Here is a 16,312-nt window from a genome sequence, read left to right as displayed (position 1 = left end):
ACTGAGAGAGGCAGTGCTGATTTCTGAAGCAGGTTTATGTCTCTGCATTGCCCATTTCTCATCTCAAATGTTTTTAGGTACACATTGTGTGCACCGTCCGCCCATCATCATGCAGCAGTAACTGTGTAGCAGCCAGTGTTGTATTGCTCTGGTCACCCGGGTAGTCACTGACCCATATCTTTTATGACCAGTGTCACGCCGCTCATGCACACGGACATACATTGATGCCAAACAACCCCCAAGTTCACGACTCGACAACACTTTAGTGTCACAACAGGGTGTTTTAACAAAGAAACAAGCCTGTATGCAAGTCAATATAGACATTTGGTGTTAAAGGTCCTACACCATGCATTTAAAAATAATTTATATAACACTGTTTGTGTCCCAAAAACGTTTTTGAAAAGGTTTGAGGCTAAATTAACACTCCTGAATACAGAGCCCCTGTCATTTCTGCCTGGCTTTCAGAGCATTTTCAGCTGCAGTACCACCTTGTCCTGAGTAGGAGGACTGCGCTATTGAGCCAGTTTTGGCCCCACACTCCTCCCCACCTCCTGCTCAGCAGGCCTGCCCACCCCTCCCCAACCCTCTCCCAGCTCCTCCTGCCTCCTTCTCAGGCCTGCCCACCCCTCCCCAACCCTCTCCCAGCTCCTCCTGCCTCCTTCTCAGGCCTGCCCACCCCTCCCCAACCCTCTCCCAGCTCCTCCTGCCTCCTTCTCAGGCTGACATTTCACAATCAGGACCGTTCTGAGACATGCTAACATAGATCTGCCCATAAACTGAGAAAGACACAATGGTCAGAAATAGGACGTTGTGAGGATAGAAGTTGCTGGTGGGACACCAAGAAAATACATAAAAATTGGAAAAATGAAAATTCACCCTTTAAGTGATGTGCGTGTGACGTCCTGAAAATTAAAACATTGAATCAATAATGCAACACTGGTAGCAGCCCAACAGTGTGTCCAGAATGAGAATCAGCTGTATGATTTGTGGGAATTGCTGATTTAATCACATATTACATTTTTTTTGTTTGACAGGAACCAATGACGATTGGACCTTTGGGGACTTATTACAAGGAGAGAAAACGATTCAAACCTAATTTGAATTGTCACTGTGATGACCACTGTAGAATCTTCATCTGAAACCAAGCCTGTTACATTCCCATCTAGGGGATAGGTGGATGTGTAACATAGAGGCAGATGGCGAGTGAAAAATAGTTTTTTATTACTGACTTTTTGGTTATTTTAAGTTCAAAGGTATTTGCAAACAAATGAGGAATAAATGTAATAATTAAGGGAACAAACTAACAATGGAAAATAACCCCAACGCAAATCAGAAAAACAATCAAAAGAAACTAAACCTTAACCTTATAAATTAACCCATCTAACCTAACTGTTAGCGAATCAAAATTACCATAAATTCATAATCAAGACTACCTGCACTATTCAAAAATAGTTGTTTACAAAAAGCAGGCGTTGGTAGCCAAATGTAAATCTAAAGTTCCCAAATGTGTCAATGACTCAAGAATTTAGCAGGTTCAACAACTAAAGGCAAGGACTGAAGTCAATGTGTCAAGAATTTAGCAGGTTCAACAACTAAAGGCATGGACTGAGCCTGAGGGAGGCTAAACGTTTAGCTCCCAAAGCCAGGGTTCATGACATGAAAGCAAGATGGACAGCATGTTTCCCCCATGGGCAAGGTGAAACATACTGACAAGAGGAGCCCAGGGCTGGCTCTTGTGATTGGTTCAGGCTTTTAGGCCTAGAATTATTGAATGCTTTAACCACTGAAAAATAGCAGATATACAAGCTCACAGCGCGGCACCGAGTGCCGCGCTGCGAGCTTGTAGATCTGCTATTTTTTTTTTTAAGTCGTAAAAGTGGGTGCAAATCTTTGAATATATGCATTTTCAAAGCGAACGTTTGTAACTCAAATTTTGCTTCTGGGTGGTCCCTGGAACTAAATATTTTGAGATGGTGGTCCGTGGCCAAATAAATATCATTTTGGGGGTCCTTCACATGAAAAGGTTTGAGAACCACTGTCATAGTAGTATCTCAAGAACAGACCAACTGAGCTCCATTTAAGTGAAAAGGACCTTTTCTTTGACGATGGCTGGCCAGATTGCTGACAGAAACATATGTTGTTTCAAAAAGTCTTAGAAGGATTCAAAAGACACTTATAGAATCGAGTCACAATTCTAATTTTCATGATTTTTCAAAAATAGCAGATCTACAAGCTCGCAGCGCGGCACTCGGTGCCGCGCTGTGAGCTTGTATATCTGCTATTTTTCAATAGTTAAAGCATAAAATAATGATACACAATAATGTGTACCCGTTCTGAATGGGTTAAGGAGGGCGTAGCTCTTCATCCAGGTAGGTCTTGGATGAAGGACCTGAACTGACACTAGAGTGAGTATAGGCTACAGCCATGGCAGGAATTTCATGGAGGCCATGAAGGCCATGGCCGTCGTTGCCCCTCAGTTTGGCCTTGTGCCCCTCCAAAAAATGGCATGCCCTGAGGCCACAGTGGCCTTAATGCCCCAGCCCAGCTTACTGTACTACTGTACTTTCTCCTCTCTCTGTCTTGTCAATATGTAGACACCAGTGTCTTTCTTGTCATGTAGACACCAGAGTCCCCATTTTTAAACCAATCTGTATCTTTGATTTGTGCAAGGCTGAGCATCAGATTTTAAATACCCATTTATTTATTTATTTCACAGCGGATTTTCTAAATGTTTCTAAATGTAACCCTTAAATTCAATTAATTATTTCATTGGACTAAAATCGTGTTTTATTTGATGGCCTTCCTGCCCTAGCATTTGGCCATTGTGCCCTCAAAAAATGTACAACCTCAGTCTAGTGGTATTTCTGAAAAATGTGATTGTTAGAGGCATTTTGGGGTAAAAGTTGGGAACCAGTCTATTTTACACAATTCAAGGGTGCTGAATCTGAAAAAAATGGTTACCAAGCTAAATTTTGAGTTTTTGACCTTCTAATTTGCATAACAAAATAGCTGCAGAATTGTCAATTTTAAACTATTTCTTCAAGGGATATTTCACTTTCAAAAAACCTTTAGTAATTTTATCGTCTAATCAAGCCTTTGGGAACACCCAGGACAGTTTTTGAGTTGTTTGATTCAGTTTAGATTTAGATATTTGATATTCATTTTATCAGACACGCCCCCTTCCTATACAAACACATTGTAACTTCAAACTCCATTTTAACCATGATAGATTTAATGAGAACACCCGTCCTTTTTTCTGGTGACTCCTAATATGCTCCTAATACGTGAGCAGGTTATGTTTTGTAAATAACATTTTTCATTTATCTTTAATAAGTTCTTAATTGTATTTTATTTCTTTCATTTTCCCAAATAATTATAGAAAATAAACTAAAAAGGTTATCGAAAGAACACTACCTGTTTAAAGAATGGGTGTTTTCATTGAATCTATCATGGTTAAAATGGAGTTTGAAGTTACAATGGGTTTGTATAGGAAGGGGGCATGTCTGATACAATGAATATCAAATATCTAAATATAAACTGAATCAAGCAACTCAAAAACTGTCCTGGGTGTTCGCAAAACCCTGATTATATGATAAAATAATGAAACGTTTTTTGAAAGAGAAATATTGCTTGAATAAATAGTTCAAAATTTTGATTGGTAACCAGGTTTTTCAGATTCTGCACCCCTGAATTATGTAAAATGGCCTGGTTACCCACTTTTACCCCCAAATGCCTCTAACCTGCTTATAGAAGGCCTTTTTCCAGAATTTCCACCTGACTGCCTTGCCCCTAAAATGATGAAATTCCAGGCCTGGCTACAGCACACAATACTGGGAATAAACTATAATGAAGAACTAGAATATGAAGATAAATAGAATAATCAAAATTACAGGGATGAAACAAAGCCTCAAAGTTGGAAGGAAAATTACCAAGTTTTAAAGGAACACGATGAGTTTTTACTGACGCTGAGGAAGGCAACAGGCCCGAAACCGGTCAGTCACACGGTGAGACTGCTGTTGTGCTTTTTAATGAAATAAAACTACAAGAAATACATTATTTCAGAGAGTGCGAATATCCCCTTCTTGCCTGATACTTAACCAGAATCTGCACCCAGTAAACAAAAAGACGGTTTACTCTCATAGAGAGCGCGTCATCTCCAGACGGTTTTGCACCGACTGGGAAACTTGTCCTTAAAGGAGCTTGAACCCCATGGGAAATGTCTGGTGGAATTTGAAGAATGTGGTTGAAAAATCCAAGAACATGAGTGAACAGGCCATTACATATGATGAATGGGCCGCTGGCTAAAATGCCACAATGCTGCCAGAAACTGGTTCCTGGCCATGCATGTTAGCAGCAGGTTATAACAGCAACAGGATGTGCATTGTATTTATTCATTGATCTTTAAACTCTGTATGCTTAGTTCAAATTTTCATCCATACATTATCCCTAAACTTCTTTGCTTTCATTCAAGTTCAAATAGCTGATCTACAACAATTTACAATTTAGGCATTTAGCAGACGATTTTAACCCAAAGCGACTTGCAATAAGCATTGATAAGCATCAATATAATAAGCAAGATACTATGTCAGTACATCAACAACAATATAACAATCTAGAAAAAACAATAACGCACCTAATCAGTAAAAATAATTCTAAAACCTAAAAATACTATCTAGCTTCATGTGTGGTCATCGAGGGAAGGGGAGTGTTAAGTAGTGCTATGGGTTTAGGTGGAGTCTGAAGAGGTGAGTCTTCAGTCCACAGAGGTGAGGCGCACAACATGTTGGTGTAAATTGGCTATTTGAGGTATTTTAAAATGTTTTTCAAAATAGTAAAAAAGGCATCCCAGAATATGGATTCTAGGGTTCTAGTGGTTAATCATTGCCTTCACTTACCAACTATTCCTTGGCCGAAGTCAAACCTTGAGACGCCACCAACAACCAACTGTGGGTTTGGGACGAGTCTCTGAAACAGAACAAAGGCATGGTGTAAAAAGTGTGTTTTTCATAAGAAAACAAAGTCTAAGAAAAGTCCAAACATTATGTGTTTAATATGCAATATAATAACTGCACATTGAGATGTGTTAGGCTGCATGATTAAATGTTCACTGCTGTTCTCAACAGTTTTTAGGGTTAGACCTCAACAACATAGTGTGTGTGTGTGTGTGTGTGTGTGTGTGTGTGTGTGTGTGTGTGTCAGTCTGTCTGTCTACCATGACAACTTGAGCAGTTGTTAGTGTAGTGATGCACGGAAGCGGGGATTGAACCAGCGACAACAGCCCTGCTAATCGGGCTCAGTCCTATTAGCACGACTGGTTGTGCGTTGGTCTGGCGAGTGGAGTCCCAGGGTATAATCCCCTCTTCCACGCATCATGTACAACGTCCCTCATGTCCTTCAAGCGAGGATACCATGCTCCTGCCGACTGCGCCAGATTGTAGTGATGCGCGGAAGCGGGGATTGAACCCGGGACTCCCACTCGCCAGTCCAACGCACAACCAGACGTGCTAATCGGGCTGAGCCCGATTAGCAGGGCTGATGTCGCTGGTTCATGGCTGTACTAGCTGTGGGGGCTATACATTAGCACTAAAACAAATAAAAATAATAATAATTATGAGCCTTTTGGGGGGAAAAAGAAAAGAAAAAGAATACTAAAATAGCAATTGAAACTAATGGAAACTAAAATCCAAACTAATGACGAATGCAAAACTGTAGTAATTTACAATACAGGCATGATGAACTGCTGTTTTACAGTACAGTTTCCGTGCCATGTCATGCACAACAGCTGCCTCTTGTCAGCATTTGTTTTTGTTTTTTAGGTTTCTTTAGAACTTTGATTATATTGTGTTTTCTCTAGATAGATATCCATTTACATTGTTATATTGCTGTTAATGTACTGACCTATAATCTTGTTTATTATTGTGATGTTGTATCTGCTTATTGTAAGTCGCTTTGGATTAAAAGCGTCTGCTAAATGCCTAAACTGTAAACTGTAAACTGTCATCGTCACTGTGCCAACGGCACATTCCTCTACCTCAGTGGTTCCCTACCCTTTCTGGACCAGAGCCCACTGGAAATATCTTCACTTCAAAGCGCCTGAAGTAAAACAAGTTGTTCTGGCGGGACAATACAACATAATATGCACCAATTCAGCTTTACAACTGATTTGCTGGTGAAGCATCAACAAAAGAAACAAGAAAGGAAATGCTGAGAGGCATCCTGGCCCTGTCAGGTTAACCTAAGAACTGCTGGTATGGCAGTTCTCCAGATTTAACATGAAACAAACCCAGAACTAAGTGTTCCGACGATGGGCTGCTCGTTTCGCTGTTTCCCCCCTGGCTGGTACCCAAGGTTATTATAGTAAACGAAAACTAACTAAAAAACGAAAACTAGAATGGAAAAACATTTTAGTTAACTGAAATAAAAATAAAAACTTAGCTTTTTAAAAAAAAACGAAAACTAACTGAAACGGTATTGTGTGTTTACAAAACGAACTAAAATAAACTAAAATTATAGAGAAAATCTCCTTAGTTTTCGTCTAAAAAATAAAAAATAAAAAACACCAGTTGAGCCTGAACCAAAAATAGCTGATCTACAAGCACTCAACGCAGGAGCTCAAGCCCCCTTTGAGGTCTATGTGTGCGCGTGTCTGGAAGTAGCATTCCATAACTCTTACCCGTGGTCTCCTCCAGACCACCCTGGCCAGGTCATGCGGGGCGAGGACGCCCGGGCCAATGGAGTTGTGATCGGGGGGGAACATGTCATCGATGAGCCGGACCCTGCGGACCAGGCAGTACTGCTTCAGCTGCTGGTAGTCCTGCTGCAGGAACATCTGAGGGTTGGTCAGGCTGCCCCGGCCCGCGTTCCTCTGACGTTCCTCCATGATGTTCAGACACACACCTGGAGGAGGCATCTCTGCTGCTGCTGCTGTTACTGGTGCTGCTGCTACTGGTGCTGCTGCTGCTGCCAGGGGCATCACAAGGGGGGGGGGGGGGGGGGGGGGGGGGGAGTGGGACTGAGTTACTAGGGCTCAACGTGGAGGGGCCTTAATTATTTTATACTTTAGCTATTGAAAAAATAGCAGATAATACAAGCTCACAGCGCGCTTGTAGCTCAAAGTCGTGAAAATATGTGCAAATCTTTGAATGTGTGTATTTTTAAGCGAACTTTTAAGAATTTTGCTTTGCTGGGGGGGTCCCTGGAACTAAATATTTTGAGATGGGGATCCGTGGCCAAATACATATCATTTTGGGGGTCCTTCACATGAAACGGTTTGAGCACCACTGACATAGAAACATAGGTTTTTTCAAAAAACCCTAGAAGGATTTGAAATATTCAAAGACTTGCACAAAATTATTTTCACGACTTTTCAAAAATAGCAGATCTACAGGCTCGCAGTGCAGCACTCGGAGCTTGTATATCGGCTACGGAACGAGCCACACTCCGGAGCGAAACTATGATGCACGACACGTTGTTTATAGATCGTTATTCATGGTGCGACACAAGCAGTAAAGTAAAACAATTATATGGAAACAAAGTGCAAAAATTACAATATCAACAAATCACATACAGTATTCAGACACACAGTATATGCAGTATATTTTTTCACTTATATGCAAATGTCTAGTGGCATAATCTATCACATTTAGCTAATTTACGGACCAGCACTATATTGTAAAAACATGTTAAGTCTTACCTGTGTCTGTCCTGTGTTTCTGCTGTCACTGCTCTGCTCTGAAGTCCCACGGAGCCAATAGAGGCGTATCTTCTACTTTCATGTGTTTGGGGTTTTTACTCTTTGTTTATACAATGTGCCAAAGTATAAGTACTGCAGACAAACAGGATAAACAAGCTAGTTACACCGCATGCACACACACACGCACTTGGGTCCGTCTAGCAGGTTTCAACGGAGGAAGCAAGGTTGCAGTCAATTGGGCAATATTACTCAGGAATGTAATACAGTATTCACCACTGGTCTCATGCACAGGGGCGTCACACCAAATTCTGGGCCCTGGGTACAAGGATTCACTGCGGGCCCCCCATGAATGTTAACTATTGAAACATAGCAGATATACAAGCTCACAGCGCGGCACCGAGTGCCGCGCTGCGAGCTTGTAGATCTGCTATTTTTGAAAAATCGTGAAAATGTGTGCCAAGAAACCTATGTTTCCATGTCAGTGATGCTCAAACTCTTTCATGTGAAGGACCCCCCCATCTCAAAATATTTAGTTCCAGGGACCCCCAGAGGTAAAATTTTAGTTAGAAATATTTGCTTAAAAAATACATTATTCAAAGATTTTCACACATTTTCACAACTTTTCAAAAATAGCAGATCTACAAGCTCGCAGCGCGGCACTCGGTGCCGCGCTGTGAGCTTGTATATCTGCTATTTTTCAATAGCTAAAGTTACTAAGGCCCCTCCACCTTGGGCCCTAGTAACTCAGTCCCACTTCCCTACCCCTTGTGACGCCCCTGCTCATGCACAAGACCTCATGCTGCTGCACTCGTTCGTGTGGATTCCGGTGATTCTGGGAACGTAAAACAAATTCCATCCTGTGGATGAGTGGTGGCTGCTGGCTTCCTCCACATATTTCGATGCAAGTGCATCATTATGTTTGGTTATACTCATTTATAAGGTGTGTTTATGATGTTTTAGCATATTATATATTGTGTCTGTCGTTGAATGTTTCGATGAATACACAGGACCCCGATGGAAACAAGCCATATTCCTTTCTTGGAAAAATCCTTTTAGCAGACCTTTTATTGTGCTGTACTTCCCTGCAGCGGTCTCTGCAAACTTGAAGTACTCAATCAATCAAGTGTCAGTGCAGGGTCTTTCTTTTCAGGCAGCTTTAAGGGCTCTTCAGATGAGCAGCGGTTGCCGCAGGGGCTTCCGCTAGGATCAGCAGCGGCCGCAGCGCGGTGAGACACAAACACACTCGCTCAGTGAGTAAACGCCACGCGGTATTTCACAAAGATGAACACAGTCCATCTCTCGCCGTGCGCACGGCGAGAGATGGATTGTGTTCATCTTTTTGTAAGCAGACAGTCGCTTTGTTCATACAGAAATAAATGATGATCGCACGATTTTCGGCACACGCCAAAGCCATAACATGTGCTTAATCGATGCATTGAATAATAGTCCCAATGAGACATTATACACCCGCCACATTAGTGCAGTGGTTCTCAACCTGTGGGTCGGGACCCCTAGAGGGGTCCCCAATTTATTTTAGGGGGTCCCCAGATGATTAACTTAATGTGGAACATTGTTTTCTCACTCAACAGTAAACAAACCTACATAAAGTTAAAGTCTATAGAGGGTATCTGCACATTTCTAAAGTGACAATTTAAGGACTTTTTAATACCTCTAAAACTAGTAAGACACCTCAGGGCGACATGCGACAACGTCGCGCCAATTCTTGGCCATCTGGCCAGTGATGTATGTCGGACCAGTTACCCATATATGGAGACCACTGCATGATAGTCAACAATGTTATGTCAAAACATGCCCATATATGGGCATTATCAAAAATGGGCATTCCCAGATATATCCTTAACCCTTAAGTTCTGTTCAGATTCACTACACCTTCGTTCTGTTCGGGTCATTTTGACCCGGAGGGTATTTGGTTTAAAAAAAACAACACTAATATAAATTTTAACTTAACAAATCATCATGATACATTGACTTTGACTCAATACCAAACAATTCAAATGATATATATTGTAGATGTTTGCATTCTTGCTTTGCTATATCACATTAAACACTGAAAGAGCTAGGCGTTTTTAATGATTTAGCTGAAATTCATGTAAAAAAACTACTTTATTTAATACTGGGCAATATTGCTCATGCTTATATAGGACAAAATGAAAATCAGACAATATTTTTATGAACAACATGCCCATTAATTGAATACTTGTGGTTCGGAGGTGACTGTGTGTCTGTGTTAGTATACATGCTTTCTTTTGTTTCTGTGCATCTGGGGTGGCGGGGGGGTGGGGGGGGTGTGGGAGGGAGGTGGGGGGTTGGGTTGGGGGGTCTGGAGGGGAGGGGGTAAGGGCGAGGTGAGGGGGGTTGGAGGGGTGGAAGGGGTTAGGGGTGATTGTGTATCTGTGTTTGTACATGATTCCTTGCATTTCTGTGCATCAGGGGTTAAGTGTGGGGAGGGGGGGGGGTGCGGAAAGGGGGGGGGGGGGGTACGGAATGGGGCTTCGGAAGGGGGGTGTTAGAAGTGGGGGTGACAAGTGGGGGTGACTGTGTGTCTCTGTTTTGGCATAATACTGTGTATTTCTCTGCATCTGTGCTTCCGGGTCAAAATGACCCGAACAGCACTTAAGGTTCAAAAAATATGAGGGGGGTGTAGCATGGGTGTAGTGCAAAAATATTTTTTTTACATGTTCATCTCAGAAGAATCTTTAAGGCCAGTGAGTTTCAGGTGGAAACAATTTAAACTTCTACCTTTTTTTTCCAAATGAAAATGTAAAACGGGTCAAAATGACCCGAACAGCACTTAAGGGTTAATATTGATGACATTGGGACAGGGATCTCCATATATCGGCATAGAACATAAGTTAATTAGTAAAGCCAAGCAAGGCCATGGCGAGTTAGGGCCTGGGTTTGATGCCTGGTGATCTCCATATATGGGCACAACGCGAGGCATTGTGAGCATGTAGATTGCTACATTGATCACAATTGAACCGTGTTATACAAAATGTAATGCCTCAACTCATAGTGCTCGTCAAGGTGGGGGGTCCCCAGTTAAAATATGATTATTTTGGGGGTCGCGGCCTTAAGAGGTTGAGAAGCACTGCATTAGGGGACTCTTATTGCTTTCTCTTCGCCACATGAGCGCAGTCATATTTGCCTCTGACCACGGTCAGTTTGACCCCCGGGAGGTCCTGTGTCCGGCCGCCCTCCACCAGCACCACGTTGTGCTCCTGCAGGTTGTGTCCCTCCCCGGGAATGAAGACCACCGCCTCCTTGCCGTTGGACAGGCGCACGCGGGCGCACTTCCGATTCGCCGAGTTCGGCTTCTTGGGTTTGCGGATCATGGTCTTCAGGACCACGGCCTTCAGCTGAGGACGGCCGAGCGTAGTAGCCCCGACGGGCTTCGGCGGGGACTTGGGCTTCCCCTGACAGTGCATTTGGTTCAGGGTCGCCATTGTCCTCCTCATGAGTCCTGTCCACGCGTTGGAGGAAGACCGGGACACTCGTGAAAGGGAGGTCAACGTTGGTCTAAAAGTCAAACCCCACAACGACATCGTACCTGTTGGTATAATCCTCGACTGGTAAGCTGTGGTTGGACACTTTTACGGTAAGTGCTATGCTTCACGAGCCACAAAGAGTCCTCCAATCTATGCACTATTAACTCTTCAGAGTGAAGGTGTAAATAACTATTGACAACAGAATAAGAGAGAAAATATATACATAATAAATACTTAATTAAACGAGGAGGTTAGAGAGTAAGATTCATATCTGGAATGTTACCCTGTAGATATGCAGATAACTGTCCTTCCACAAGTCGCATCCATAAATGGGATATCTTGCATCACATCTCCCCACATTTGACTAGATGAAACCCAGATTGCAAAGCACTGCTATATATACTGATTCTTTAGCCAATCAGATTGCAGTTGCCATGGTGATAACCGCGTAACCTTTTATGCCCAAATATGATGATCTCTGTATCTGTCTGTCGGTGTCTGTTTATGTATCTGTCTGTCAGTGTTTCTTTTATGCCCATATATGGAGATCCCTGATGTCATCAGTGTGACGTCATAGTACCTGACATCAGTCGGACATTTCACACAGATGTCCGCATTCCTCAGGGATCTCCATGTATGCGTATTTCAATACTAGGATAGCCAAGTAACCAGAAATGTGAGCGTGTAGATCTGCTATTTTCTCTACTTACATCCTATCCTATCCTATTATCCTTACAATATAATATAACTACATACCTACTGGTCACGAGGAGGTCGGGAATCCTGATGCATTCTGGCACAAAGGACTGGTCAGTGGTCACGTCACTTGGGGAGTGACGCGAGGCTGGATTGTCCTTATGATCCCTAGCTCATCAAAGAGGGGAAATGACCCACAGACGCAACAAAGGACTTACATAGTTATTTATAGCTGGCAGTGATACAACACAACCCTGTTTTCAATCCATTCGAGATGCAAGTCTGCCATAATGACAAAATATACTATTAACACCCGGTAAATCTTTTCACACTATACATGTTCTAGTCTAGTGGAATATACAGTTGGCCGGCCGGCGGCCTGCCTGCCTGCCTGCCTGCCTGCCAGCCAGCCAGCCAGCCAGCCAGCCAGCCAGCCAGCCATCCATCCAGCCAGCCAGCCAGCCATCCAGCCAGCCAGCCAGCCAGCCTGCCTGCCTGCCTGCCTGCCTGCCTGCCTGTCTGTCTGTCTGTCTGTCTGTCTGTCTGCCTGCCTGCCTGCCTGCCTGCCTGTCTGTCTGTCTGTCTGTCTGTCTGTCTGTCTGTCTGTCTGTCTGTCTGTCTGTCTGTCTGTCTCCACCAAAAAGAACAAAACTCATCATATTCTTTATTTAACACTATATCCAGTTAAACAATGTAAAACTGGACCACTAACCAAAGTGGTTAAAGAATATTTAACATTTGCCAAATAGTAGTAATCTCCAAGTCCTGGTCTTGGTTTTTTGAACATGGAAACAATATTGATTATTGTAAAAAAGCTGATGAAAGTGAGGACCTCAAATGATATCAATCAGGAGATGATGTAATAATTGTGACAGGCCTCGTTAGATAAGGTCAGATGAGCAGAAATAACGTCACTTTTGACCTGCGGTGTTTTCCTCGTCAAGCAGTGACTGTCACTCTGTCATGGCGTGGGTCACACTATGAGTAATGATGACCTCCATCTAGAACAGGGGTTCCCAAACTTTTTTGTCTCAGGGTACCCCATATATTTTTTTTTAATCCGAGGCACCCCTACATTATAATTTTCACTCCCAGCACCTTATATTTATAGCATATCGTCGTTGTCGGATGGAAACCTTGTATGTTCAAAACCTTTCATTTTGTATTTATCATCTATAAAATGTACTAAACTAGTGAAAACAGCAGATCTACAAGCACACAACGCCTCAGATCTGCTGTTTTCACTACTTTTGCGCGACAGTCTTGTATGATGAAGCAAGGCTTTGCTTTACCAAAAGACGTACACATTTGAAACTTGGAGATACAAGTTTTTTTTCCGACAGTGAAGATATTTTAGTGATTATGTTGCGAGCAGAATGTTGAGAAAATAGCCATTTTGGTTAGAACTGACTGAAAATAACTACCAAATAAGTGTACAAATAAATTCCAAATATTATCAAATCATCACCCGGCACCCCTGGACTGCCGTCGCGGTCACCCACTTTGAAAACCCCTGATCTAGATGATCACAGCTATAGAGTTCGGGCCGATAAGTGGCCTTCAAGTTCACACCTACGCCTAACTGCCGATCCAAATGATATGCCCATTTATGGAGATCTCTGTATGTCAGTGCTTGTCTCTTTTATGCCCATATACTATATGGAGTTCCCTGATGTCATCGGTATTATGGCCATGCATGGGTATGTCCCCTTTTTGATTTTAATAATATAGGACAGGATTATTTATTGTGGGATCGCTTTAGTGAGCACACATTAGTTTTCCCCAATTTATATTTATTATATTTATTATTATTATTTTGCATCCTACTACCACATTCTTTGAGGAAATTTCGTTTGTTCAGCTTTATGCAGTCGTTATTGCAAGTACTTTTCTCTTACAAACTTTTATACTTTTGAGATTTTTGAAAAATCAGTTCCTCTGGGAAATTAATTTTGTCTTACCATCTGAGCTGAATCGAAAGGCTGTCTGACTTAACTATTCATGTGTTTTTTCTAAATGGTAAATGGTGCATTTATATAGCACCTTTATCCAAGGAGCTTTATATGGATTGTGCATTACATTCACCCATTCACACACACATTCATACAATGATGGCAGAGGAAACCATGCATGCACCAACCTGCTCATTGGAAGCAACTAGGGGTTCAGCGTCTTGCTCAAGACACTTTGACACTAACTCTGGGGGAGCCTGGGATCGAACTGGGAGCCTTCAGGTTGATAATGATATTCTTTTAAAGCCTGCTGCTTGCTGATACATGCCCGGAGGCAGGACTCAATGGCTATTGTTTTAGAGTATTTGCAACTCGGTAAAACCGGTTTCACTGATACGTGGGGTCGGGGCAAGGTTGTCTGCCTGAGGGGTCCCGCCCCCCATGTGCACCCTCGTGCCTCCGGGCCTGTGCTGACAGTAATTCGCGTCATGGTGAGCCGTAGTGAATTCCTCGCGATGCCACAGCTGACTGACTCCTGTCATGGTGTTTGTCACACCGATGAGTAATGGTGACATTAAAGGGGACGGCGTAACAGAGAGCTCTGTGTGTAGAGGGGCTGTGCAGTGTGACAAGGCTGAGCACAGAGACTAACAGGCCTCAATATACTACCAATGATGACTCATATGGGAACACATCAGTTACACCGCAGGCCAGAGCCACAGCAGCAGGCACGTGCACACATACAGTTTACAGTTTACAGTTTAGGCATTTAGCAGACGCTTTTAATCCAAAGCGACTTACAATAAGCAAATAAACATGGCCCAACACCACACCACACCACTCCACACCGCCCACTTGTGCCTGGTTTTCCACTACTAAGGACCTGGGAAGAGTGGTGTGGTGTTAAAGCTGCAGTGGAAAAGGGGCTATAGACATCAAAGGGGGCTCGAGTCCTTGCCCTTTTATCCATCTGTAAAAAGTGACAATGATTATGTTGAAAGAAATGCCCTCTTTCCATGCCATACCTGAAGGCAGCGTTCAAGAGAATTGCCTTGTCCAAACTCTCCTGAACTTGAATGCAGCATCTTGAAAGAATTGCCCTCTCTGTGAAGAAATCCATGCTGACTGTAGTGTACGCCACATCTCCATTCTCCAGTATTATGCTTAGTTCAGTGTGGTGGTATCAAGCACTGGAAATAGTCGACCTCCAAGCTCACAACGCGTCGCAGCGCGTTGTGACATTTCTAAAAGGCCCTTTTAGAAATGTCAGCCCCTGCCTCTCTAACATTCTCTGCACAACCCTGCATGTCCCTACACAGGAGGAAGAAATAGTTTGTTTCTTTTTTCTTTTTTTACTGTAAATAAAAGTTGTAAATACAGAATTAAGAAATGCTTTCTTTAAATTTCACTTTCAAACATGTTTGGGGTCATTTTAACGTCTACTCAGGTTTCGGAGCGCCCCAGGCAGTTTTTAAGTCGCTGATTCAGTAGTTAGATATTTCATATTTATCACCATAAACCCATTGATTGTAACTTCAAACTCCATTGATCCATTGAAGAGCGTCCCAGGTTACTGGCCTTAAAGGAGCTATAGTCAACTTTTTATTGAAAAACGGATGCTAAAATAAAAATAATGTTTCGAAAATATTTTATAAAAAAATAAGCTTCATATATGTGTTTCTATTAAAAAATTACCACAAAAAGCGTAAAATAATGATAAAATAATCATTTTGGCCATTGTGCAAGAGGGATTTTTATTTTATTTCTTAAATTGAATTAATTCATAGTTTTGGGGTATTGAGTGGTTGTCGAAGAGTGTGTTGCAGCAATAAGTTAAGTCTGCAAAGTAGCCTAATCTAATGTACAGTCCAGTGATTATTTAACTAAGTGATTATTTAACTAAGTGTGCACCATTTGGTTCCATTTGTAGGCTAGACTTCAGAGTTACAGACCTAAGGGTCCATTTGGACCACTGGTGGTCCCCGAACCAGGCATTGAGAAGTGCAGAGTTACTGTTATAGCAATATTAATTGGGCAATATATGCTTTAAAAGGATAGGTAGACTTAAGACAATTATATATAGGGCCCACTTCGTAAAACGGCCCAGCTCTCCCGCATAGGTAATGAACTAGGTACAGTGTGTTGTGCAGGGTTCGAGTTATGTGGGGGCCAATGGGGGCTTAGCCCCCATAGATAAAGTCTGGGACCCCATAGTCAAAAACCCCTATGGGGTCTCTTTTTTTCCCAAGTGTTTTTTTTTTTTTTTTTTTTTTCCTCCCCTGCGCTCTCTGGCTCTCATCAGTGGCGGTTTTAGGCAGAGGCTACTGCCATCTTAGCCTGAATGAGACATCTCTGATAAACCTCGCATAGCCAGACTTACTCGTGTCCCTGATTGGCTCTCACGGCTCTTTGCCGTTGTCCCATTGGCCAAAAAGAAAAAGCAGACAACATTTCTTGACTCCAGA

General features: G+C 42.6%; 2 protein-coding genes across 2 annotated transcripts in view; both read right to left on the bottom strand.

Moving 5' to 3' along the window:
* LOC308306263 (calpain-1 catalytic subunit-like) overlaps positions 1–6,910 on the bottom strand; it is a gene marked incomplete at both ends in the record, with an annotated part of 38,006 nt that extends 31,096 nt beyond the window's left edge. Inside the window, 2 exons of the mRNA XM_080751163.1 lie at positions 4,896–4,965; positions 6,674–6,910. Of these exons, the coding sequence (XP_080607289.1) occupies positions 4,896–4,965; positions 6,674–6,910 (307 nt within the window). The remainder of the gene's footprint in view (positions 1–4,895; positions 4,966–6,673) is intronic.
* A 3,908-nt stretch (positions 6,911–10,818) lies between these two features.
* LOC308305590 (small ribosomal subunit protein uS12m-like) lies at positions 10,819–11,157 on the bottom strand (the record flags this gene model as incomplete). The annotated part of the gene is made up of 1 exon (XM_080750409.1): positions 10,819–11,157. The coding sequence occupies one exon, from the start codon at positions 11,155–11,157 to the stop codon at positions 10,819–10,821; it is 339 nt and encodes a 112-aa protein (XP_080606535.1).
* Between the last annotated feature and the right edge of the window lie 5,155 nt (positions 11,158–16,312).

This window comes from Nannobrachium achirus (assembly GCF_963921795.1).
Source record: "Nannobrachium achirus genome assembly, chromosome: 20".
Lineage (NCBI taxonomy): Eukaryota > Metazoa > Chordata > Actinopteri > Myctophiformes > Myctophidae > Nannobrachium > Nannobrachium achirus.
The sequence above is the reverse complement of the archived record's forward strand: the minus strand, read 5'-3'. Positions and strand labels throughout refer to the sequence as shown.